The 25,307-nt window shown below is 53.0% G+C and overlaps 6 protein-coding genes across 6 annotated transcripts; 4 read left to right on the forward strand and 2 right to left on the reverse strand.

Annotated features, from left to right (window-relative positions):
• Positions 1 to 2,289: 2,289 nt before the first annotated feature.
• On the reverse strand, positions 2,290 to 9,223 carry VOLCADRAFT_96865 (uncharacterized protein; the record flags this gene model as incomplete). The annotated part of the gene is made up of 11 exons (XM_002955944.1): positions 2,290 to 2,397; positions 3,189 to 3,652; positions 4,158 to 4,294; positions 4,831 to 5,011; positions 5,334 to 5,415; positions 5,741 to 5,806; positions 6,245 to 6,411; positions 7,108 to 7,264; positions 7,785 to 7,890; positions 8,253 to 8,501; positions 9,072 to 9,223. The coding sequence occupies 11 exons, from the start codon at positions 9,221 to 9,223 to the stop codon at positions 2,290 to 2,292; spliced, it is 1,869 nt and encodes a 622-aa protein (XP_002955990.1).
• Positions 9,224 to 9,437: 214 nt separating this feature from the next.
• VOLCADRAFT_96866 (uncharacterized protein) lies at positions 9,438 to 10,067 on the reverse strand (the record flags this gene model as incomplete). The annotated part of the gene is made up of 3 exons (XM_002955945.1): positions 9,438 to 9,542; positions 9,730 to 9,835; positions 9,892 to 10,067. The coding sequence occupies 3 exons, from the start codon at positions 10,065 to 10,067 to the stop codon at positions 9,438 to 9,440; spliced, it is 387 nt and encodes a 128-aa protein (XP_002955991.1).
• Positions 10,068 to 12,520: 2,453 nt separating this feature from the next.
• Positions 12,521 to 18,086, forward strand: pgm5 (phosphoglycerate mutase; the record flags this gene model as incomplete). The annotated part of the gene is made up of 7 exons (XM_002955885.1): positions 12,521 to 12,552; positions 13,762 to 14,071; positions 14,679 to 14,801; positions 15,031 to 15,162; positions 15,838 to 15,994; positions 16,409 to 16,761; positions 17,385 to 18,086. The coding sequence occupies 7 exons, from the start codon at positions 12,521 to 12,523 to the stop codon at positions 18,084 to 18,086; spliced, it is 1,809 nt and encodes a 602-aa protein (XP_002955931.1).
• A 635-nt stretch (positions 18,087 to 18,721) lies between these two features.
• On the forward strand, positions 18,722 to 20,960 carry VOLCADRAFT_85621 (uncharacterized protein). The gene is made up of 8 exons (XM_002955886.1): positions 18,722 to 18,829; positions 18,892 to 18,932; positions 19,302 to 19,452; positions 19,762 to 19,783; positions 19,914 to 19,985; positions 20,174 to 20,230; positions 20,737 to 20,783; positions 20,905 to 20,960. The coding sequence occupies exons 1-8, from the start codon at positions 18,813 to 18,815 to the stop codon at positions 20,951 to 20,953; spliced, it is 456 nt and encodes a 151-aa protein (XP_002955932.1). The 5' UTR covers positions 18,722 to 18,812; the 3' UTR covers positions 20,954 to 20,960.
• A 216-nt stretch (positions 20,961 to 21,176) lies between these two features.
• On the forward strand, positions 21,177 to 23,264 carry VOLCADRAFT_96870 (uncharacterized protein; the record flags this gene model as incomplete). The annotated part of the gene is made up of 5 exons (XM_002955887.1): positions 21,177 to 21,548; positions 21,703 to 21,868; positions 21,948 to 21,999; positions 22,341 to 22,488; positions 22,941 to 23,264. 5 exons carry the CDS (start codon positions 21,177 to 21,179, stop codon positions 23,262 to 23,264), a joined length of 1,062 nt encoding a protein of 353 aa, XP_002955933.1.
• Positions 23,265 to 23,578: 314 nt separating this feature from the next.
• Positions 23,579 to 25,000, forward strand: VOLCADRAFT_66485 (uncharacterized protein; the record flags this gene model as incomplete). The annotated part of the gene is made up of 4 exons (XM_002955888.1): positions 23,579 to 23,855; positions 24,030 to 24,103; positions 24,208 to 24,263; positions 24,799 to 25,000. 4 exons carry the CDS (start codon positions 23,579 to 23,581, stop codon positions 24,998 to 25,000), a joined length of 609 nt encoding a protein of 202 aa, XP_002955934.1.
• Between the last annotated feature and the right edge of the window lie 307 nt (positions 25,001 to 25,307).

The following is a 25,307-nucleotide window of genomic DNA, read 5'->3' on the forward strand; positions in this document are numbered from 1 at the left end:
TCTTGCCCTTACCCCGACTTACCCTCACGGGGAGCATGGTCCACTCATTGCCCACTGTTATTTTTTTGTGGAATATATTCCGAATTCGGAATAAAAAAATGTTCGTGGTCCTGAAAGTTAAGATTAAATAATGTTCCAACCGTACAAGTTCATTCCTCCAGCCAAAAATGGACTGTCCATGCCAAAGCCGCTACAATCTTACAGGAGACATACATGTTACCCATATCATATTACTTTAATGCCATGGATACTGTTAGGAAGCTCACGCCCGAAAGTCAACGAGGAATCGGACTGTTTCTGACCGGACCAAACGCTGCAAAACATTCGGACCCGAAGCTCCCAAAGCATTGAAGGCCATTAAAGCAGATACTAAATTTCACTGAAGCCATTAGCGACGTTAATGAAGACGGTGTAGGGGTCGTAGGCAATGTGGACGCAATGCTGCAGCCAGCCGACGACAATGACGCCACGCCGGTTGTCAACAGCGAGTGGGCCAAATATCAATGTTCCTCATATGGATAAAATCGCGATGGGCCAGGAAACAGGTTGCGTTTGGTGGTTCCGGTTCATTGCTGCTATGCATCATTACTTCTGCAACCTGGAAAGTCGTGTAGTGTTATCTTTCAACGTGATGCAGGACGAACGATGGTGAACGAACTCTATTCGATCAGTGCTTGAGAGATTGGTGTGCGCGTGTTACGACATTCCCAAACCCGGCGTTTGCACGAACTAAATTGTAACTCATCGGGGGGGGGTCGCCTTACAGATTCGGAATACCTTTATCCCGCGATAAAAAACCTATTCCTCCGTTCGGACTGGAAAATTAACCGGCAGAAATGAAAAAAAAACTGTTGCCCAGGTCTCGGCGCAGAGTAGTTGGCCATGGCCAGATACTATGTGTTGAAAGACTGTGTATCACCGTACATCACGTCACTTGGCAGTGTCAGCGACCAGCGACCCCAGGATTGACGCCTAGCAACCGCTGGGATTGCAGACCCTTAAAACAATGATGACTTTTTACAAGTCGGTTGTCGGCTTCCTCGAAGCCGGAAAAAGGGCGGAACCCCTAAAAAAAAAAAAAGGGAAACCCTAAAGGGGAACCCCTAAAGTTCCCCTTAGGGGATGATGTTATCCCCCTCCCCTGCATCCGTACAGGCCGGTAGCTAGCGCGGCACGTGTGACAATTGATGGGTAGTGTGAACGCGGTGGGAGATGTGCTTTGTTGCAGCAGTGCTGATGGTGTGAGAGCTAAGCTTGCACCGGCGGAACCGTCAGCACTCAGCAGCGGCGGTTGCGTAACCCAGGAGCATAAGTGCAGACTTTGCAATTGCATTTTTTTGTATTAACAAAGCACCGAAAGTAAAATCGATTTCATCCACAGCGAAAAGTAAAACCTGAAAGAAACCGCTGAGTGGAGCCCCAACGGCATCCCCCAACTATCCTCGCCAAATGAATGCTGCTGTCTTTTTGTCAAATCCCTTTCGTCGAGACCTGTCAAGCACGCCCGTCATTATTTCCTCAAAAACCATTACTCTTTTGGGGCCGACGCGCTTGTCTACTCCCAAACGCGCCAACTACCAACCGCCAACTGAAACATCAACGCGATGATGGCCGAGCAGGTCAGCAAAATGGTCTCAAGAGCACAATTAGCAACATGCACCAGACAAGGAGCGGAGGCAGCTCCCTCCTCCTAAAGTTCGCATCGTTCCCCGAATCAATCCTAATGCTACATGCGCTTCCCTCTTCCCCCCTGCTCTTCTTCCTGCTGCTCGGTTGACGAGAGATCATTGATGCATTCTGCATCACCTTTTATTTCATCGGCTTACCGTACAATCGTACACCGCAACGGTCTACACCGCAACAACGGCCTACACCGCAACAAGGGTCTAGGGGGCGTCCTCCGAAGGTCGACCCTCCGAGGTCAACCCTAAGAAAGGAAGTCGTACCGATACTGAAACGGCATGAACGTTTTGTGTGTCAACATTTCTGATTGCTGTTGGCCAATGAAAAAAGCCCCACTACGGAGGTCAGGAGTACGACCGTACTACATGTCAAAAAAGCGTACGTCAGGAATCCTGCCACGCGCACGTCGGAAAGGAGACCTTTTAGACGCTCTAGGGAGACCACATCGTACCCTACGCCGTACTCCGGCCGTACGTGACCGAACATGGCAATGACGCCGTGCCATTTGCCGTACTCAACGCCAAGCATGACAACGAAGCCATGCGGTATGCCGTACTTCACGCCGTACAAAGGAACTCCCCTGAACAGTACAGTACGGGCGCCCAGCTACTCCTGGTCCCGCGGGTGGAGGTGCATTCGGATGCCTCTGGTGCCTCGCGTCTGCAACGTCAAGTGCGTGCTCTCCCGTTGCCGTACACCCTCGCGGCCGCCCATCTGTGAACAGGGCACATAGGGCCCACATGGTAGTGGCGGGATGATTGTACGGCAGCAGAAAGTCTGAATGCCGTCGTGGGAAAAGTGCAAGCAAAGCCAGGGTGATCGGCAAGGCTGCGCAGCAGGAGGTAGGCGGCATCATCGAACCAATAGAAGCTTAGATGAGCATTTTTTATTTTGATACACGTGGTGTGTGTTTAACACCCTCCATTTTAAACGTATTGATTCTTTGCCGTACTTTGCATTTAACTGTTGCCAAATTTGCAAAGGTGAAACCTAGGGGGGGTGAAAGGTGAAACCTAGGTGAAACCTAGGGGGCCCACCCCTGGGGCCGTGGGGAGCCCTAGGGGCCCGGGGGCCCAAGGCTGCCCCAACTAGATGGATAGATGTCGTAAAACGCATATACGTTGATCCACGGACCCGTTGATTAATGATATCTATGTATCTATTCCGTACTTTCTTTTTACGCATTTGGATATGTGGTATACGTATATGATACAAGTTTGATATGCGGGTGTTGTACGGCGATACACGCCAACAGCTGATGGTACAGGGTTTGGCTTTTTGAAATTGCCTGGGCACTCACACAGAAAGAAAGAGGCGGGCAAACACGAGTCGCGGCGCCTGCCAACCTGACAACCTATGACAACACGGGTTCTGTTTTCCAAGCGGTTAGCTCTACCGGTTGCAACCACCACAACCACCAACGACACCGCAACCACCAACGACACCGCAACCACAGACAATATTTTCGAAAGTAGAAGATCAAGATTTCTTGGCATCCGTCGCACCTCATCCGACAGCTCGATTCGGAAGTTCGCCAGCAGCATCGCCAACACCGTCATCACCTCCAGCTTAGCGAGAGACTGACCGACGCAGCTTCGGGGTCCCTCGCTGAACGGCATGAAGCTGATGCCGGTACGGCGGCCGGCGCCCCCGCCGCCGCCTAGCAGGTCGCCGTCAGCGTCGACACCGCCGCCGCCGCCGCCGTTGACATCGTCGTACTCGTCCGATCCGGACGACCCGGAAGGCGTCGTCCGCATGCGTGTCGTCGTACCGGTGCCGTTGGCAGCGGCGGCAGCAGCGCTATTGCCGTTGGACTCGAGGGGGCCCGCCGGCGCCGCCGCGGATGATGCCTGGTGCTGGTTCTTGGCGGCGACGGCGTGTTCCCCGGCCATTGGGCTGGCAGGGCCGTCACTCATGGGGATGCCCTCCTTAGCGCGCATGTCCAGGACGTACGACTCCAAGGGCACATCTGTACGGGCACCGCCACCACCGCAGAAGCAGCCGCAGCAAGATCTCATTGACCGCTACGCACACGGCAAGAAAAGGGACTACATCCTCCGAGGCGGCAAATCGCCGCTGTGCAGTCACGTCACAACGCTAGTTGTTTTGGGGGTTATTCCCCACAAACCCTGAAGCCCTAAAAACCCAAAAACCCAATGCAAAACGAAAAAATGCCGGGTTTTTTTCAGCTGGGAGAAGGCCTCGAGGCGCCTTCTTCTTCTTACGTCTTCCTTCCTAGAATGTACATGACGGTAGACGGGGTTCACACACAACTCCCTCAGCCGCATGCGATTCGACACATGACGCAATTCATTCACACTCGTACGCGCAGAGTGAAATAACAGAGCCAGGGTGACAGCGCTGTGCATGTGCATCAAACCCTCCTAAAACCCTTCTAAAACCCTCCTAAAACCCTCCTAGAACCTTCCTAAAACCCTCCTAAAACCTTCCTAAAACCCCCAAACTGCACTCACCCAGCCACCTCTCTGGTTTGAAAGTCATGGGATCCCTCCAGTTGTGGATGGTGTTGTGGATGGCGAACAGGGCGGTAGCCACGGGGGTACCGGAGGGTACGACATAGGGTCCAACGCGGGTGGGCTTATCCGTAGTCCTGAGGGCCGCCGCCGCCAAGGGGGGTGGCGTAGGTAAATCTACTGTCGCTGGGTTGTTAGTGCAGTAGTTGGGAGGGGGGAAGAGGGTGACAGGACCAAGACGACGAGGACAAGTGCAAGCAGGGGATGAAGATGCGTGGCAAGGAGGAGGGGCAGGAAGGCGACTTGGGCCTCACTTAGGTGTTCGCTTGGGGTCCACCAGCATCTCGAGAGGCCTTATCAGCGGCCAGCTATTACACTAACCTTAAAACCCGTCCGAAACCATCACCCTGTTAAAACCCATCTGAAACCATCACCCTGTTAAAACCCATCTGTAACCATCACCCTGTTAAAACCCGTCCGAAACCATCACCTGTCAAAACCCGTCCGAAACCATCACCCTGTTAAAACCCTGTTAAAACCCATCTGAAACTATCACCCTGTTAAAACCCATCCGAAATCATCACTCTGTTAAAACTGGCTAAAACTTCTTCTCTAAACCCCTTCTCCTCTGTAACCTTCATCTAAAACCTCATCTAAAACCCTCATTCTCCACCTGCCCATGATGGACACGACGGGGTACATCCTCATGGACTCCTTCACGCACGCGGTCAGGTAGCGCAGGCGCTTCAGGTCGTCGAGCTCCAACTGCCGTGCGGCGCTGCGACCCCCCTCCGACTTGGGCCGGACCAGGAGCCCCAAGGAGGACAGCTCTTCAGCCACGGCCTCCTGCGTACCTGTGATTGGGATGTTCAATAGGTAAAATGAGCGTTATTACTTCAATTAAGTAGAACTTAAAAGGTGTCGGCGAGGGGGTGAAGATGTGGGGAAGACGAACCACGAGCAAGCCTAGTTGCGTGAAGATGATGCGAGGTACAACGTGTTAGAAGCGTCTCGAAAATGGAAGGGATGGGGAAAGGACTCTTTCCCGAAGAGATGATGGAGATGAAGGTTTAGGAAGAGAGTGCCTTGGAATGCAAGAGTAGAGAGGTCCTGCCTTGCATTGCATGGCATCGGTACACACCAACCTAAACCCCTAAACCCCTAAAACCCAGTCACCTGGTGTCGTAGCGATATTGAAGAGGGTCCAGCTGATGGTGTGGCCCGTGGTCTCGAAACCCTCAACGAACAGGATGCCGATCTGGGGGGCCCGAGGTGGGAGAGGAGGCAGGGAGGGGGGGGAGCAGGAGGGAGGGGGGCAGAGGGAGAAGGCCCTTGAAATATCATTACTCCGTAACACCTTCAAAAACTAAAGAGCGAGGGGAAAACCCACAGTACGACATCGTTACCGCGCGTGCAGCTGCACCGGCGAGGGGAAACACAGTACGACATGATACACAGTTCCCGAGCCATTGTGCTGACCTCCTGCGGTATCCGCCACCTTCAAGGCAGCACCCCGTTCCACCTGCTCGTCCAGGGACATGGTACGGGATGCGAAACACTTGTACGGAGAACCATTTTCGTACCTCGGACAGGATGCGCTCGTCCGTGATGGCAGGCTTCGGCTTTCGCCACCACCACCGGCGACCTGACTGTGAGCACGAAGGGGGCCGGAAAGAGGGATAAGAGTACGGAGAGATTGGGCAGGTAGGGGGGGATGTGGATGGGGTTGACAGTAAAAAGATTTAGAACTGTGGTCTACAACGGCTTGGCCCGTTTGTAGGGTTGGGCTACTACCGAACCCTTTAAAGGAAGGTGGTGGGGGAGAAGGTGGTGGGGGAGAAAACACAGCGCAACAGTAATACAGCACGCCTAACTTAATTATTAACCTTGTTTGAAGGTTAATAATATTTTGATAAAAAAAATTCAAGGTTAATAATGTTTCGATAAACGTTAAAAGTTCAAGGTTAATAACGATACATTTTTAAGGCTCTGTTTCGATGCAGCATTAAAGTTGGCGACGACGGACGACGCGCAGAAAGATGCCCCAACATCAATCCTCCTCGCTCGCGACTCGTATCCCAACCGACCTTGCCGTTCTGCTGCTGCTTCTCCTCCGCCTCCACCCTCGCCGCCTCCAGCACCCGGTACAGCTGCGCGCCGATGTCGGCGTCTCCCCGGGCGGGTGGTCCTCGGGCCTTGATCTCCCCCAGCAACTCCTGCATGTGCCGCTGGAAGTCCTTGAAGCTGGTCAAACCTGGGGTGATAACACTCGCGTCGCGAAAAACAGGGGAATAAAGTCAGTAGTGGACAATAGGAGTTTGAAGGATGACGAGGACGACGCGAGTGGGGGGGAGGAGACGGCACCACGGCGCGTGATGGGTGATAAGGGTACAGAAGAGAATGGAGAGTGCAGGAGGGCACCCCGTCACGGTCAGGGAACAGCGGCGAGCGAGATGAAAAGTCAAGAAGAGTCATAATTTTCGAGATTGCAGTGTTTTTTTCCGGGAGGAGCTTATTATTTCACAACAATGGGCGTCGATAGACAGAATTACTATGGATAAGCCAGCGGACTCGGCCCAGAAATAGATCGTATACATACAGAGATTTTTATGGCACAGAATGGTCTACAGATCGTTATCGCCACCTCATAATAGATATGCCTGATAATGGATAAGTGTATAGGTACTCCTCAAATTTGAAAAGGGGAGGTTGTGGCAGGTGGGGCAGCGAGAAAGCGCGAGGGAGGGTCGTATGCATACGACACATGTCTTGAGGCGGCAAGCAGACGAATAGTATGTATATATACCTCCCCAGATATATGGCGAAGCGTCTATATAGGTGCTTGTCTATATATATATGCTTTAGGGCTGGAGAAATGGCGCCTAGATTTGAATTATCGCATTATCACATGTGTAGACGCCGCCAAATTTAGTCCCAAGCTAAAATCCACCTTTCTTGCCGTTTTTGACCAGTCCAGGCGCAAAGCTGCGAAAAGGGTTCGCGATGCGGCGCATCACCTCGGTGAAGGCCCTTGGCAGGACGCGTAGCAGGTGGTTGTACGGCACTTGCTGCAGCCGGGTGCAACCGTAGTCGTGGCCGAAGGCGCTCTGCGGAGCCAGCAAAAGAAATGTGTGGGCCTTACATTTTGCCTTATTAGGCTCGCGTTTAATAACTTATTTCAAATAGTTTGTATTTTGTTTCATTAGTGCCAATATAAAACTCCGTTGTCTGCTTGTTTCAAGGGAAGAAGACCTATTTCCAAAAGCAATCTCAAACAAGTGGCACCAGGAGGCACAAACCGTGGTTTGATAAAGTAAAATTAACAAGAGGACATAAATATCTTCTATAAGATAATTTAAATTTTTTTAATTGCCTGTAAAGGATACACGCAACAGGGGATTCTGCTGAAAGCGCTATGCGCAACGAGCCCCACAACGCAACGCAGGTCACCACTAATTGATCAATATGACTAAGCGACCACTCATCCCCAACTTCAAAACCTTCCCACATGCGCTTATACATACATACGTACGCACGTAGGCACGTACGTACGTACGTATGTGCATATCCGGCCCCCCCGGGTCCCCAACCTCGTCCCCTCCCCTTGCGGGTCACTCAGTCACTCACCAGGCCAATGACATCCAATGTAACTCTCAGAGCCGCCTGGTCCACATCCACCGACTCCAGGGGCCCCACCCCTCGTAACCACTCCAACAGCTCTCCCGTACGATCCCTTTAATCGTACAGGTAAGTGAAGCGGTTGGGTGGGGTTGTCAGGTAGGCATACAAAGAAAAAACAAGACGCGATGCTCATATGAAAGACATGCATGCTGATGATAAAAATACTGATGTTTTGGGAGTGGTTAAACGGCAATGGTTCATTTTGAAACCTACCTGCTACCTACCTACCTGCCAACCACTCTTAAGTGGTACGACCATTTGGGTACGACCATTTGGGTACGACCATTACGGTACGACCACTAGGTAGTCACGATTAACGTCATGTCATGCCTAACGTTATCTATATTATGTTGCTGAACCAGAATTTAATCTCATCTTGCTACATTTATTATTGTCGTTAATATTATTTCGCACCTAATGAGCGGGAACTTCTTGCGTATATTGCCGAACGCAAACGACAACGCAATCGCCTTTCGCACTGCCCGCCATCGGTCGTCTGCCAGACTGGTGAGGAGGTTGGGGTAGGCGTGGGGGGTACACATCTGGTTAATGGGGGAGTAGATGTTGGCGGCCTTGTCCACTGCGCCCTCGCCTCGCCCGCAGATTGCCGCCAGCGCCGGGGGATCGGTTACCAGTAAACCGTCGTGCCAAAGAAACTTGATGCTGCACGGGATTATGGAGGGGGGGTCGAGGTTACTTTAAGCGGGAAAGGAATTATTGCTCTTTGGGGGGTTATTAGCAGTAGCAGCAGCTGCGATGGCAGCAGCAGCAGCAGCAGCAGCAAGAGCACCAGCAGCAAGAGCAGCAGCAGCAATAGCAGCAACAACAGCAGCAGTAGCAGCAGCAAAAATAAAGGATGATAAATTGAGTGATGTGTAACATTGGAGCAAGCGGCAGAGCAGCTTTCAGTCAGGCCGAAGTCGCTAGCCCGCAGTAGCCGGTACACTGTACGGCACCGTGAACAACTACAAATACGCGTTAAGTAAGCGCGTCCACCAGCATGTCGAGAGGACTTTACAGCGGCCAGCTACTACAGTTGTGTGGACTTTCCAAGAAGCAGGAAAGCAATCCTAAATGCGCGCGACGCACAGCGAGAGAATTGTTCTCATCATGTGACGACTTTCAGACATTGTGGCTTGGTTCCTTGTTTCGTATGTATTAAACTGTGTACTTACTTAAGCATGCGATCGTTGCAATCCGCAAAATGCAACATTGAACGAATAATAGACTTACCGTACGATGCCGCCGTACTTGTCAGCCCATCGAAGGCACACGCGGTGAAAGTCGGGTCTCAGGAATTGCAGCAGATTACCGATGAATGGCAGCGCATGCGTCCACGGTCCCGGGATCAAATCCAAGTCGTACTTGGGCTTCCTGCCGTACATACAGATACACACGGGGCTTCAAATGACGGAAAGATATCCAAGGCCAGTTTTATTCAATTTTGAATGTTTTTGACATTTCTAACTTTTATTTGACTAGTTAATCAATTATTAAGGGAGAAGCAGGCAGAAGAGGAGCAAGCGGAATGTGACAGGGGGTGTAACCGCTTTTATTATTGAAACCCGAGGACACACGCACGCCGGGCATTGCAACACATTAAAGGCCGATAGAGATGAGGGGCAGCATAGTACCGATGAACTCCAATAGATGCAGAAGGTAGCTGCAGAAAACCCGAGTCGCTGAAGCGACGATGGAGGTCATCTGGAAGGTCCACGGATGTGCTAGATTCCGCGTGGCTTAAGCCTGGTTGTCTAATTTTTTTCCTGTTCTTTTAAACACAAAAAGAGTCCGTAAACAGTTCCGCAAGCTTTGTCTCGTCATGATCAAGGATGGTTCAAGCGCGTCCCCTTCCCGTACCACCCCGTACGACGGATACCGTACGACTTACCGCGAGCGCTGCAGCACCAGCACGGCCAACAACGCCACAGCTGCTGTTAACAGTGCGACCTGGCCGTTCCGTTTGGCGGCAGACGCACCGATTGCTAGGTGCGCAGCTGCGTGGCGGCGGCTGCGTCGTGCCAAGTCACTTAGGTCACGCGGCAGTTCCCACCAGCGGCCGGAGTACATCAACGAATTGATGCCGGGCTGGGACTCCTCGGCGGCGTCAAGGCCGCGGGCGGACGTGCTGGCCATTGGCGACGGAGCAGCGGCGGCGGCGGCGGCAGCACCAGGACTCGCCGCGACGTCATCGTGGCTGACGGCAGCGTCTTTTGAGCCGGCAATCATAGAAACATCGGCAGTAGCAAATTCGGAGCGTTGTGGCGGCGGCGGCGGCGGCGACACTTGTTTATCAGCGGCTCTTAACAGGTACTCGGCGGCGGCGGCAGTGGCGGCCGTAGCCGGTGCATCGACGACGGCTGTAGAATCACAACGACGACACAGAAGGCAATAAAAACAGTCAAAAAACAACATTTACATTTAGAGATAATACGGCGAAAAAATAAAGCAGTTGGGAGAGGAGGATCGAGTCTGTCGATTGGGCCTAAAATTGTTGGAGACGCCTACCGAGGGAAGTGCAGGCTCAGGGCTGAATCGTGCAGTTGCTGCGCTTTATCCACACCTCTATAGGACGATTATTTAAAATGCCTTTACTGAGAAATTCATTTATGTATTTATTGGAGAAGCAGGAATCACTAAATTGGTATGCTGCGGAGGTTGCCGCCGGCGCAGCATGTGTGTGCAAAGGAGTAAGTAGCGTGACAGCTGTGAGTGCGTGCTGTAAGTGCTGGGGAAATGGGTGGCCGTCTCGCGCTATAAGCGCACTCACTCATAGGTTTTCCGGCAGTGGCATTAAAGCTCGGGCTCGAAGGAGACAAGCTCGTCGCGCAGCCAATCGCCAACGGCAGAAGCACGAAGAGGAGGAGGTAAGAGGGCACCGCCAGCAGCGACGACGACAGCGCCTTGCGCTCACTATGTTTCATCGTGCACACCTATGTATGCGTTCAAACTAGACAGAGGTTATCAGGTCTGGCAACAATCTCCCTTTACCAATATAATGAGGGTGCAAAGATTGATGATTGAATGGAATGCCCCATAAGCATGCCGTAAACTGACGTCCTAGGTTTCACGACGGTCCGGACGTCCCAACGTACCTTTCAGCACGCCTGTGGTGTCGTCACCGTATTATGACGGTTTGCCTATTCATTGCATTCCCTTAAAAGTGCTCAACGCGAAATTAGCCGAGTGCTGTCAAAACAACCCATGGGTCATGATCGGCGGATTTGTAAGCTTTTACCTTTTACCAACCAAAAACTAAGTTTTCTTTGAAGTCCTCAATAGCGTTTCCTAACCAATGAAATTTTAGCAGCTGCAGAGGGTTTTACTGCAGCAACATTGCACATGGAAGGTTTATCAATTGTGTTCAGAATCGATCAACAGTTGCATCGATCGATATGGCCACGCACCGATACCTCGGATAGCAAGTCATGTACATTGGGAGGAAAATCATGACGATGCTGTACAGCGCGGCACATAGTACGCGGAAAAACGGATACCTCGGATGTGTTGTTTAGTTTTTACTCATGCTCTTTAGACTTACGGGTGCAGTTACGTCCTGCTGTCCCTTTATCAGCTGTCACCATACTGATGTGCTATATTTCATTTTCGTTGAAAGGTGCTGAATGTGTGTACAACTCTTCCAGCCTTCTTTAGGGCCTGTTTCCATTGATTATTAGATACCTTTTAGCGTCTGCCTCTTAGGGTCCGCTAAAAGGCCGTGACGTTGGCCAAAAATGTCTAAGAATTAAACAACCTGTCACCTGTCCAAATGTTTCCACACCTATGCAGACAGCTGCTAGCGGTCTTGACCTCTGCACTAACCGGCTTAACTATGATCCCCAACTGAGGGTCAACTGAAGACTGATAAGAATTAATATGCTGATCCTCTAAATTTCCCGCATGCGCGAGGCGTTGAGTGAGAGTCCGTTGGATATGGATTTCCCCGACAATCATCCAGCCATCTTCTTCGGGAACATTATCCAGCCATCTTCTTCGGGAACAAAAAACATGAATACTCCAATGATTGTTTTCAGGCCCTATGCTCAACGGTGGCAAGATATAGTTGGCAGTCGCGCCGGGCGCCAAGCACCCTAAATTCTCAGCTCTACACTATTGGGAATACGTCAGACGCGGTGGACGGAGATAAAAGTCAATTCGCGGGGGTGGGGTGAGAGCTCTCGGGTGATAGAGAAATGACGCACACGGCTGCCGCTCCATAACCGTTAAAAAGGTTAAAAACACACCGCCTTGAAAAATAAAATAAAGAGCACACATAACCGATGCCAGGTTAAAAAACACTGTCCTTGAAAAATAGCCACGGGCACGGGCACGGGCACGACCAGACTAAAGAAAAAGAACAGTGCCCAGCATCTCTATCTATTGGAGACGGCCCCCGGAGGCGCCCACAGCAACAGACTCAGGTGGCGACATCCTAGGCGGATGCGGGGGCTGGCTTTGTGATCATGGATGCCGGAGCAATCCAGGATAAACCATCACACTGACGTGGGACATGGCTACTTGCCACATACAAGATGAAGTATCTGCCTTGCAGGCTACGCTGACCTATCCAGGCCCAGCATCACCATCCAACAACCAACCTAGCTATACCAGTTAACAAACTTTCTTACAGGAGCACATGGACCCTTGACCTCGTTTTCCAAGGGCGCAGCATGCGCACCATTATGACCGAGGCGCCGCCCCTGGCATTTGCCAGGTAGTCTCTCGGTAGCCTAGGAGGTTAGGCACGTTGCGCTAAGAAGGCGCTTCACCTGAAGCAGACGAGGGAGGATGGTAATGGCGCCCCGCGTGCCCTATTATTACCAATCTACCATCCATGGTCCCCCCGGCTTTTACGGACACTCCCCCAGGCGTGTGCGGAACTTGTAACTTGTAACATGCAGGTGCATCGGTAGTGAGCATGCTCAGGCTAATACCCGATGTACCGGTAAACTGCGTGCTCAGCTTGCCCCACCGTGCTCAGGGCGCTATTTCGTCCCAAGATAGAAAGCATCAACCTACCAAGGACCCGCAAGTCGCAACCCGCAATGGCAAGAGAAATGCGATATAGCTCTTTTGCGTGCGACGTTTTAGCACCTCCTGCAGCGTATCTTACTGTCCCATCCATTTGTGCGGGCATTGCGTTGTGATGGCTCGTGTGCAACGCCGTAATAACGAGTGCCAAGCAACCGCATGATACTGTGGGCCTTACACGACCAATCATATTAGCTTCATTTAAGGCATACCCTCAGCTAAGTTGAAGTCGGAAAAGCACAACAAACGTTAAAGCTGCTGGTCGTCGGCTCCATAGGACGTTAGTTTGTCATACCGCGCTTACCTCGAAAGGCCAGGAACGGGTGGTCAGACGGTATGGACTCCCAGCTTTGGGGAACGTGACTTCTCGCGCCCAGAAATTCGAGACTACAGGAATTCAATGGCGGTGTGTAAAGGAGTATCAAGGTGATGACCTGCGGGTCGGTCCGCGGTGTGGAGTTAAGCCGTTTGTCGGTTTCGTAGGCATGTTTGGGTAGCGACGAAACCCCAGTATAGGTAGATAAGTATACAGCCTATTTTCTAAGAAGAAGCACAGTCAACGAGCTCTGAGCGAGACACCAAGTCAGCGCAATTCCGATCAGGTCCCTTCAAATCAAAACCGCTCAAGTGTAGACAGAAAGACGCCACTTGCTGACAAAAGGCCCCTTTCCTCTAATTATAAACTATCCCTTGACGGGTCTGCTACTCTGCCAGCCAGGGCCAACCTTTTAACCAAAGCTTGTTGTTGATTTTTCTCCAATCCGCGTCGGCTGTTTCCGGAAAGCTCGTTGGTACTGATCCTTTGCTTCTTGCCCACTCCAATTTCACGCGGATACATCCATCACAAGCGCTGATCTTCCAGCATGCAGCCTGTGCCGCCCGCTTCCTTCAGCGCTGCGAGCACAAGCCCGGTAACCAGCCTCGACCCTGGGACCGGTCCCGGCAGCACCGACCAGCCCCGGCCGGCGCACACCCTTGTCCTTCTTCGCCATGGTGAATCCGTTTGGAATCTGGCCAATCGCTTTACCGGATGGACCGATGTGGACTTAACTGATCAGGGCCGGCGCCAGGCAGCACTCGGGGGAGCTCTGCTGAGCGCTCACGGCTTTCGTATAGACCTTGCGTTTACTTCGGTGCTCAAGCGAGCTGTTCGCACACTGCACATTTTGGAGGATACCATGGACGCGCTGCACATCCCCGAAGTAAGAAAGGATGTGCTTCCTTCTAAGTTGGCGTTAACTCCCTTATGCGAACAGAGAGTGATAGGAAAGCAGACAGGTGAACGGGGGCCAGTAGAAAGGCGGATTAGGGCCTAGGGTTTACCGAAGTATGAGTGGTGGTGCGCTCGTATCCGAATGGGCGTCACCGAACCAGCCTGACTTGAGACGAGGTTTCGCTGGGACGGCAACGGGACGTGCGGGCGTGCAATCCCGGCAAGCCTGAGAGGCATGCGCAAGCGCAGTTGGACTTGAGCCGGAATAATCTGTTCTCGCCTTCAACTTCCTATCCTCTTCTTCATACTCTTCCATTCCGTAAAAGCTTGGGCCTCTGCAGGTAATAAAGTTTACATCTCCGGATTCCGGCAATCGGTATCTTCGGTTTAGGTCGGGAGTTGCTCCTTAATTAGTTTTTTCATATGATTTCCCCCCTGCCCCCTGTGCCGCACATCTGGTTCCGATTGTCCCCCCTACCCCCTCCCTCCCTCCGGGCAGTTGTGCTTTGGGCCTTAGCCTTTGATACTCAGCAATAAATTTCCCGCCGCCCCCCTCTTATTCTTATCATCGTGTAATTAATCCGCCTACCTCACAGGTAAAGAGCTGGCGTCTAAATGAGCGACACTACGGAGCGCTGCAAGGGCTGAACAAGGCCGAGACAGCTGCTAAGCACGGGGCAGAGCAGGTAGACCGGTGGCTGGGCAGGGATGGTGGGAGGGTGGGTAGCCCTTAGCCCTTCCCAATGCGAGAGGCTGCCCTGGCAAAAAGGGGGAATAAGCAGAGGAAACCCCCAGTCAATCCTCGTTGTATGGCTTGGTTCACCCACGCTGCATTTCGCCTTTTCTTTTCGGCTCCCGTTCCGTTCCATCTCTTGCAGCACAAGCCGTCACCCTGATCCCCCAACCGTCAGTATCCCCTCCCTCACTCCGTTCCCTCACTGCGCGCAGGTCCACATCTGGCGCCGCAGCTACGCCACCCGGCCCCCCCCTCTGGAGCCCAATGACCCTCGCCACCCACGCTTCGACGGCCGGTACTGGGAGCTGGACGAGCAGGACCTGCCTGCCACGGAGAGCCTTAAGGTAATTTGGGGAGTGGCGGGGTTGGGGTACATTGGGAGCGCGATTGATTTAGGAAGAGGGGGTTGCCCCAGGGGGAGCGAGGGGGAAGTAAGAGCCGAGTATGTGGGGGGTGGGCGCAAGGCGGTGTGCTAGGACCTTGCCCGTCCAGCACTCAGTAACACCCCCCAGAGCCAGCTCAAGGTCGGCAATGAAGGCCCGGTGGCACAGCATCCCCAGCCTCTTGACAACCGTGTTCCAGAACCTTAGCACAAGGTTGGCCCAATGGAACTGGAGCGGCCTTTGTGACAGCTCGCGATAAATCGAAGAATGTAATGTAGACAGAGCTATGTGTGTCTGAATTATATTACTGAATTAAAAACTGTACCTTCATATCATTAATTAGACACTTGACCTTATGGCCCACATGCCTACTATTTGGCATATTAACCTGCCGATATTCAGAGTCGAACCAGTGACCTCCCGCTTCCTAAATAGGTGCTCTATCCAATTGAGCTATGCCAGCTGGTGAATTTTATGAAAAACCCATTGGACTAAAACACACCATTACCAACACACTGACACACTGAGACAAGCACACATATCAAGACACAGACACAACTCGCAAAAGGGCCAGTACCACACACCCCCATCCCCCCATGCGCAAGTGTCACTAAGCACTCATTTCATCTCACGCAGGACACTGTCGCCCGGACCCTGCCTTTCTGGTACAGCGACATCGCCCCCGCTGTGAGCCGGGGCCGCCGAGTGCTGGTGGTAGCCCACGGCAACAGCCTCAGGGGCATCATCAAAAACCTGGACCAAATTAGTGACGAGGTAATGTGTGTATGTACGCGTGTGTGCGTAATAAGGAACTGCGCAGCGGTAATGAAATGGCGTGTGTGTGCGTATTTTAGATGGTGGTGTGTGTTTTGGGGTGAATGTGGGGGGGGGGGAGGGAGAGAGGAAATTCAAGACGGCCGGAGGATGGATGTATGGGACTCTTGAGGTCACTCGAGACTGGACCTCCCCCAAAGAGATGGAGAGGGGGGTGAGGGACCCCTCACTTCTTTATCCCCTCCTTCTCTGAGGGACTCCTCAGACTGAAGGGTGGTTCCTACCCCCCGGCTTCCACATGGGATCCCCCTCCCTCTCTGTCCTAGTCCAGCACCTGGTGTTTGGACGTCACCAGACGACTTTTGGCTCTTTGCTTAACGCATCATCATATGACTCCTTCCCCACCCTCACCCCCGCCCCTGACGGATGCCAGATGCGTTTAATAGCAAGCCCCCCCCACGGCATTCGCGCGAACTTTCGTGTCTGTGTACGAACATGCAGGACATTATGGCGCTGGAGGTTCCAGTGGGAGTACCCCTGGTGTACGAACTGGACGAGCATCTGCAGCCGCTGCGGCATTACTACCTAGGGCTGGACCTGGTGGCAGCACCGCCGCTGGACGTGACCGTGCTTCCGTTGCATATGCCGTTGCCAGCGGCTCGCGTGTCAGGGGCCCCCAGTAGTTCCAACCCTGCCGCCGCCACGGCGCCGGCGGGGCTGCTGGCTTCCACGACCGCGGAGGCCAGCTCCGAAGATGGCGAGGCGCAGATGCAGGCACTGCTGAAGGTACGGGTGGTCTTGAAAAGCCAAGCGTGGTTATGTCGATTGTGGATTGGGTTGCTGATGGGAGGTGGCCGAACGAATAGACACGTGCCTTCCTTGTCACGAAACCTTTGTCCCAAAGCAACGAAGGACGCTTCCTTCACGAGCCTAACGTTTCCTTTCACTTCCTTTCCTTCCTCTCCCCCTTCCCTTTTAGAGCTACCTTCCCTCCTCCTGATCATCTACCCATCCACCCAGCCAGTCACTCATCCGCCAAATCAGGACATCGACTATTTGCCGGCCTGCTCAAGTTAGCGGTCTTCTAGGGGGAAGGAAAAACGGTCTTCCTAGGAGCGGTCCTTCCTTCCTCCTAGAAGAGCGGTCTTCCTTCCTCCTAGACACCCGCTCCCCAAATCCATAATCTCCACCCAGCACCCACCCACTAGGGCAGTTCGTCGGCAGTTGACCCTCACCACCTGCATATATGTGTGCTGCTATTGCAAGGGGGGTGGGAGGCTCACCAAAAAAAAGCCCTAGACCAAACCGTGCACATGTGTCGATATGTGTGTATATGCATTTGAAGGGTTTTATCATCTGTGCAAATGTATATGCACATGTATGCGTGTACATATGATTCCACCCACTAGGCACTGGCATCCTGTGGCGCTACCACCCGAGACCACATTCACAACGCCGCCACCTGCACTGCATTGGCCGGCAACCTGGCGGACGCGGAGGACCTGCTGCTCAGAGGCTCCCTGGCGGCGGCCAAGTACATCTTCGGGTATGTTCCCGCAGACGCAGTTGCAGCGGCGACGGCGCCAGTCGTACTGGCCCCGGGGGGTCCGGCGGCACATGACGAGGCCTTGGCAAGTACCGCCTCCGGCGTGGCGGAGGAGAAGGGATCTGGGTTGGGCAGCAGCCGGGTGGCGGCGTCGGTGTCGACGTACGGCAGGGAGGAGGCGGAGGCGCGGTGCTTGAGACCGTGTAAGAGGGTGGCGTCGTTGCTGGATCCGGAGCGGCATGTGGTAGTGGCGATGCCTGCAGCGACAGCGGCAGAAGATGATGGACGCATGACGGCGGCGCGCTTGGCGGTGGCGATTGTGGCGGTTGTGGGGGTGGACAAGAAGATTGTGCTGGCGATTCCGCGCGGCGGCGGCCGTGGTGGAAGAAAGGGGAGTGCGGATGCGGGGCCGGGGATGTCGGGCTGCTCCTGCCCTGAGGCGTGGTTCGGCGGGGGCTGCGTGTGGGCCTGTGGGATGGCGGATGCAAGGGATGCGCAGGTGATAGCGGAGGCACTGACCTGCGCCACACGCAGCGTGTGGGAGTCATCATTAAGTAAGATCTAAAGCACAAAACTCCGGGATACTCTGTTGGTGCGGACATTTCCCTATGTAGCAAGCGAGATTTATTTGGGCGTTGAAAGGCCGGCTGGATGTTTTGTGGCAGAACGAGGACAGAAAAAAGCAAACGCCAGTTGCTGTTTTGAATTGGTGCGTTGGAAATATGACGATCTCAGGCGCGAGCATATGACTTTGTTGCTCCTCCTATTGGGGCGTCCAAATGACGAGTTGGCAGCAGTGGGCTCAGGATTCCATGCGCAGTTCAAGATGAAGGTGTTGTGTCGTCCATCCAGTTTGTTATCTCCATAAGCTTGTTATAGAATCTTGGAGAAGCGTAGAGGTTTGGAGGGGCTGCACACATGTTGGACTTGGACAGAGCCTTAGTTGTTGTGCAAATGCGTTTGTGCAAACGCGGTGCTTCTCTTAAATAATCATAGCGCCATCGGAGTTCAGCTGGAGAATTCATCACATTTCTGAAGATGGAAAACCTAGCTTTTAAATTGTCCAGTACGACGCTTGATGCTGTGCGTGCGATGAAAAGCTTTATCCGAAACCTTGGTTCTATTATGGCGAGCCATTTTAACGCATACAATAACCTGCATTTGATTTGAGCATATGTAGATATATAAACGCCTACATTCCCATATAAATTTGCAGCTCTAGCCTGACGTGAGACTTCGCAAGGAAATGACAGCAACCTTGACGGATCAACGGCTTTTGGAGGAGCGCAAAATGTTCAGGAAAAATAGGTATGATTAGGTCGCCATGGCTCATGGCAACGCAAGTCTTGAGGCCATGGGTTTTCCTTCAGGTTGTTCGGCTTCGTGGCTAAGCCCGCGACAAGAGAGGATGGTGAGTCATTTGTCTTAACATTCGTTTGCGCGTGCCGCTCCGCATGGCGCTGCTTAACCCATCCTCTCCATGCATGCGGGGTGTAACTGGCCATACTGTGCATCCGTATTGTCCATGTGGAAACCAGCCTTTCAACCCGATAGCTACCACCTAATTTTTGTAATACTTACGGTTTGTGGTGATGTAACCGTCTGGGCTGGAGGTTTTCTCGTGACACAACGGCCAAACCCCCACGCACCGCCTGGCGGGTGGCTCGGACCAATCGTCCTAAGTCATCAATCCTTTTTATTCTGCATATGTGTCTGATCAATCCCATTATTTCTGGGCCTGTCTATCGCCCGCCGCGGCTGACGTATGCCTTGCACGCAGGCAGCGTGGATCTGCGACTCTGGCATTGTCGCATTCCCGGGCCCAGCGGGACATCCTGGGAGGGCGGTTCCTACCCCCTGACAATGATCTTCTCGGACGCGTATCCAACACAACCGCCCGAGTGCCTCTTCCCGCCCAACTTCTTCCACCCGTAAGCATGTGCGCCGAACACGGGTCCCAAGACACGGTTACAACTATTTTGCACACTTAAAAGGCTTCCCATTCTGCACACAAACAACGACGCACGAGAGGCGACCCTGCTTGGTTGCGATATCGTAGCTCCGTCGGAACCGTATCGAAAATAATTTAGGATTCACCGGGGCAATTGGTCTACCAGACGTTCGCGCCTGATTACAAAGTTCTAGACCAGTTATGGACCAGCAATCGGAGCTTCTCCCCATAGTACACCCCGTGAACCGCCACCTGACCGCCAGCGTCCCTAAACCCCTAATAACCGCAGAAATGTCTACCCGGATGGCAAGGTAAGCCATGCTTTACATTGTGAGTCCCTGCGCCACCGATGTGGGCAATGCTCTCAGCAGCTTGGGGGCTTAGCTGGATTCAAGGCTTCTCTTCCCGAAGCGCAGTTGTCATTTTCCTCATCGATGCCAGGTCTGCCTGAGCTTGCTCAACGACGATTCCGACCTAGGAGGGCAATGGGCACCAAGCATTTCCATAAGCCAGGTGAGCGTGTTGGGAGTCCAAGCTACTGTTGTATCACGTCTTTTGCAGACAAGAACCGATCGGCGGATGCCAGATCCCGTGATACCCAGGATACAACAATTATCCCCCCTCCAGCATTGAGGGCGTCCTCGACCGTATTGAGGATCACGGTAATCACGGAGCCCCCATGCGACTCCGGTGCTGTGCAGATCCTGCAAGGGATTCAAGAGCTACTCACGAGCCCGTACATCAAGTCACCAGCTCAGGCAGGTCATGGATGATGTGCCATCGCGCAGCAAGCAGCAAGGCACAACAGCACGCGATAGCACAGCAAATAGTTAGCTTGAGAAAGCCCGTGTACGGACAATTTAAAGAACGGGCTAGTGACCAGCAGGGCTTCTTCGATGGCATGTCAGCATATGCCTGGAAGTGTCAGGACTCCTGTAACGCTGGGGGTTGTACGGAACTGGAAATTCCGGGTGGCCGCTCGGGGGTGGCGACATAGCTGTTTTTCAACTTACTGACACCGGGGTTCCCAACCTGACCTGATACTGCGTTGTACGCGAAAAAGTTGCCGTTGCAACCGTTTGCCAGTAGCATGAAGTGAGGGTGTAACGACGCAAGGCTCATCTGAGCATCCTGGGTTACGCCTTTTCTGTGTTATAGAGGACTGCATGGCTCACCATAACCCTGGAATATAATGTCTTCGCGTCAACTAATACCTGGGGCATGGAACTGGATGCATAAATCGCTGTCTCCCCGCTTCCTGCAGATACCCGCGTATGTAGCGCTCAAATCGGACAAGGCAAAGTACGAAAGGTAGGGGTTGGTTGCTGAGCCTGGATTGGATCAATATACCGCGGCATCTGGGTCGCGATCAAGGCTGCGCCTTCTGTTTCTAACTTGGATTTGCATCCCTCGGTTATGTGTAAACCTACAGGATGGTCCGTGAGCAGGCGAAAAAGTATCCGTCTGTGGAGGATGAATGAATGAACGCGGAGGATTCGGGATTGGCCGTAGCCGCTCCTGCTAGCCCCCATTAGTTGGGGGTAGGCGTTCAGGTCGTCGTTTTGTAATGGGTTAGGCATGCCCAGTGAAGGATGTGGAAAGATATGAAGGGTTTGAGTGACTTTGCAGTGACCTGTGTGACATCAGCCTAACGGGTCTATTCGTGAGGACTTGGAGTATTGACGTTCTGTGCATAGGTACGACATGTGCACGGAGAACGGAGCCCCACGAAAGGGTGCTGGTGCTGTTTATTCTACTTGGAATTCGATCATTCCATTCAAAAAAAACGGCCTTTCTGGTACCGCAAAGGGACCTTCCCAAGTCCACATGCAAAGCACGTCGAGTTCGTCTATGAAAAAAGCGGCCGGACAAATTAACGCTCAAATGCAATGCCGTTGTAAATCAACACGATCACAGCAAATGATGAGGACTCGATTGCAAGCTGCAGCGTTTTCGTCTTCGTCGGCGACGTTAGTTGGCTATGGGAGAGTCGGCAAGGCTTTCGCCAAAATGCTAGGAGATGATCTTGCTGCAACCGTTTCCCGCAGGAATGGTAGCATATCACTGGATGGCAAGGTGCGTGCTCATGTCAACTCCTAGGTAACGGAATATTGCCACCATCACAACCTGAGTTCCTGCCTTGGGACAACGCAAAGTGCAGGGGATGCATTGATAAAGAATACCTTAAAACATATAAGACAGCTCCTGCAATATGGCACTGTATACACAGGGCCCAATATATGTGTGCACCACCAACGATGCCCTGGACGACGTCCTCCAGCGCACGCCGCCAGCGCGGCGCCGTGACTTGGTCCTCTTACAAAACGGATGGCTGTTGCCTTGGCTGGATCGCAATGGCCTCGAGGATGTAACCCTCGTAGCTCTGTACATGGCGGGTAATTGCTGAGGCGGTGCCACTGACGGGACATGCACTCGTGCTACAGTCGACCTGCCGCTTTCCAACCCGACCTGCAGCGTCACCCGGCGGCACTGCGACGGATGGCCGCCGCACAGTTGCTAGCGGCAGGTGGGGCCGTATACATGTCCACATGCTTGTCAACTACCCACAATATCCACAATTGCTGTCAACAGGAAACGCAGATGATGAGTGACCAAAGGAAAACATCAACCTACAATAATAAACCGCAGGGCCTACATGTGTAGTAGGCAAGGAGCTGTTTCAAGTTGTCTTGTTTACATTTTCTGAGAGCCGCTCTTTGGCTTGCTTGGGCCTTTATCGTGTGGGGAGTTGCGGGACGAAGCAAGCATCGTTCAGGGCTGCTTGGCTGACATAAGAAGTCGTGTACATGGCAGTCCTGTTTTGCCGTCCGGGAACCGATGGCGCTTCTCGACATTGCGCCGATTCAGGTGGGGTGATCACGTGGCTTCAACTCTGAACCGAGGCGGCGTGTCGTGCGCGGTGGTGAGCCGAGATGCCCTTTATAAGGCCCTTGTTGAGAAGGCGCTCTGGGCGTCGATCTTCTGGATGCTGAGCTGCGCGCTGGGAGGCGCCAAGGTGCGTGCGCTACATATGCTTGCTGCTGCATGGGGCTCTCCTCCTTCCCGCTATGGATTGGCTCGTGAGGAGGAATGGCTGAATGTTGCCTTCCCGTGGTGGGCTGGGTTCAACAGGTTACTGAGGGGGACAAGGTCTGCTAAAACCTTTTCTTGCCTTCGACGACAGTGATTGATGTACTTGTGTTGTTGGCGGAGCTCTTTCCTTTTGGCATAGACGAACACAAGCATGCTGTTTGCTGGCATGATTCGAGAAACCGGACAAAAGACAGTGTATATGTGTATATGTGTATATGTGAGCAAAGGTATAGCAAACCCTTTATGCGAACTTTGTGTTGTGCTACGCAGCAGTGTGCAAGAGGGCGTTTTTCCAGCTGCTGGCTCCCCACCACATGGCTGACTGTCCTGACTGTTACAACCCCTGGGGAACGATACACGTACCATTCTATACAGGTCGGCGACATAGCTGTGCATCATCGTTTGGATGTAAAAGCATTAGTGGATGAGCTATTACCGATGATGAGGCAAAGCCTGGAGGCAGCTGCGGCCAAGCGCCCTGGGGCTGATGCGGCGGCAGCTGCTCTACGGGACCATGGGACTGTGCTGGATGCGTTGATGGATTACAGTATGTCTATCGGACAAGCAGTGCCTTCCCGGGAAATGGCTCTGGCAGAATTTTCATGGCGAAATGGAGCTCTGCTGGAAATGGGCTTGACACCGTTGCATTGCTCTTGGTTGCAGCGTGCTGGCGTGGACATCACGAGTTATGTGAAGTAGGCGAAGGAACTGCACCATGGATGTAAATTGTTTTGGGTTGCGTCCTGGCATGCAATTGAGATGATGATAACGTAATCTTGTTGCGATCCTGAGCTGTGAACCTTTCTAGCTGAGTCCCGCGACAACTGAGTCCTGCCACAACCGCTGGCAAACGAACTGTGGCAACAACTTTTGCTTTACACAAATCGCCTTTGCGACTCCACGAAATTTTTCGCTGTAAGCAAATTTTTTGAGACGCGTCATAGAAGCAATTACTGAGCTTACCTAGTATCGGGGCCACAATGGCGACCGATGACGCCGCCGGACCAGCTCCTATGCGTATTCGCATCGGAGTGCTGGCATTGCAAGGCTCGTTCAGAGAGCATATGTTCTTGCTGCAAAAAATTCCAGGAGTAGAAGCAGTTGAAGTGCGCACCAAGGAGGAACTGGAAAGCGTTGCTGGACTGATTATTCCAGGTGGCGAGAGCACAACGATGGCCCTGGTCGCTGAACGATGGGGTTTATTGCCTGAACTTCAATCGTTCGCCAAGGCTGGGAAACCGGTTTGGGGGACTTGTGCGGGCATGATTTTCCTGGCGGAGGCGGCCGAAGGTAAGCGGGAGAGCCATGTTCATTTTATAAAGTGCTGAAAATAAATAAGCGCTTGTGGCTTGCATGTATTGCCGCACCTGGATGCTGGGGTTTAGCATGGATAAGCCGAACCGTCGTCTCAAGTCATCACCTGAATCCTTTGCAACTCTCTGCGGACCTCTATCCCTTTCATAGGTCAGAAGAAGGGAGGACAGGCTTTGCTTGGCGGGCTCGACATCACCGTCTCACGGAACTTCTTCGGCGCCCAGGTGGGATGCAAAAGCGCGCTGTACGACACACAGGTTGCCTGCTCCATTCCTGGGATTGCTCGTTTTGACTCAGCTCTCCTCTGGCTACAAATGTCCTGCCGCAGATCAACAGCTTTGAAACCCGGCTACCAGCGCCAGACTGCATCAAATCATATGGCTCGTAAGTGCTTAGTCAACCTTGTTCTTTTGCATCGCACGCATTCATCGGCGACACCTCCGGTAGCACCAGGCAGGCCCAAGAGCCCTAGCGGTCCGCAGCAGGGGGTCCTGCGGCGGTATCTCATGGCTTGCCCCTTGTGACATCTTAACTGTTGCTTGGCTTGGAGAAGGGACGGGGCTGCAGAGTGGGAGCGGGAGCAGGGTGTGTGCGGATAAATCGTGGGCCGAGGCATGTCACTCTTTCAAAACACTACCCTAAACCAGTGCAGCTACTGCTTTACACCAGCCTAGCTTCCTTCTCCTCCTCTTCCTCCTCCTCAGCAGCAGCAGCAGCAGTAGATCAGCATATCATCCCGGTTCGCAAGTAAGTAATCCAAGCATGGAATTGGACAACGCAAACCGCATTAGGCGCATATCTCGCTTTGCTCTCGAGGGCTAGATTGCACGCCATCACGCCTTGCCGGCCCGACCGAAAGCCGTCCTCCCGCTCTCATCACGGCTGTCGTTCTGTGTGTACTGTGCGCTGGGGCCAATAGGACTGAGGACTTCCGCGCCGTCTTCATCCGCGCCCCGGCTGTGCTATCCGCGGGCCCGGAGGTGGAGGTCCTGGCGGAGTACACCCTCATGCCGGAAGAGGCGGTCGCATACGGGAGGGATAAGGTCATCGTGGCAGTACGGAAAGGCGTCCTCATGGCGACGGCGTTTCATCCGGAGCTCACTACAGACTTACGCTGGTAAGAGTTTTGCACACAGGGGGTTTGGGTTTGGGTTTGAGATGGGGGTCGTACTGTATTTCCTGGTACTGTACGGCAGACATTTCACCGTTTCCTTACACGCATTCCAAAGTTGAATTTTATGTTGCCACGACACGCATATGCGACGTCCTCTGAAGTGGAGTATTATGTACGGCATTTGGAATTTTAAAACCGGTACTGCAACTGCAATGCCCCCAGGCACCAGGCCTTCGTGGACATGGTGAGAAAGCACTCCCAGCAGCCCGACAAAGAGCTGCCGCCGCTATTTCAGAATTTGGGACGCGTCCCGA

The sequence above is a fragment of the Volvox carteri genome (genome assembly GCF_000143455.1).
Source record: "Volvox carteri f. nagariensis unplaced genomic scaffold VOLCAscaffold_56, whole genome shotgun sequence".
NCBI classification, from domain to species: Eukaryota; Viridiplantae; Chlorophyta; class Chlorophyceae; order Chlamydomonadales; family Volvocaceae; genus Volvox; species Volvox carteri.

Coding starts and splice junctions, on each gene's coding strand:
- VOLCADRAFT_85621 (XM_002955886.1), top strand. Junction 19,784..19,913: donor ATGTCTACCCGGATGGCAAG/GTAAGCCATGCT, acceptor CATCGATGCCAG/GTCTGCCTGAGCTTGCTCAA. Junction 19,986..20,173: donor CAAGCATTTCCATAAGCCAG/GTGAGCGTGTTG, acceptor GGTGCTGTGCAG/ATCCTGCAAGGGATTCAAGA.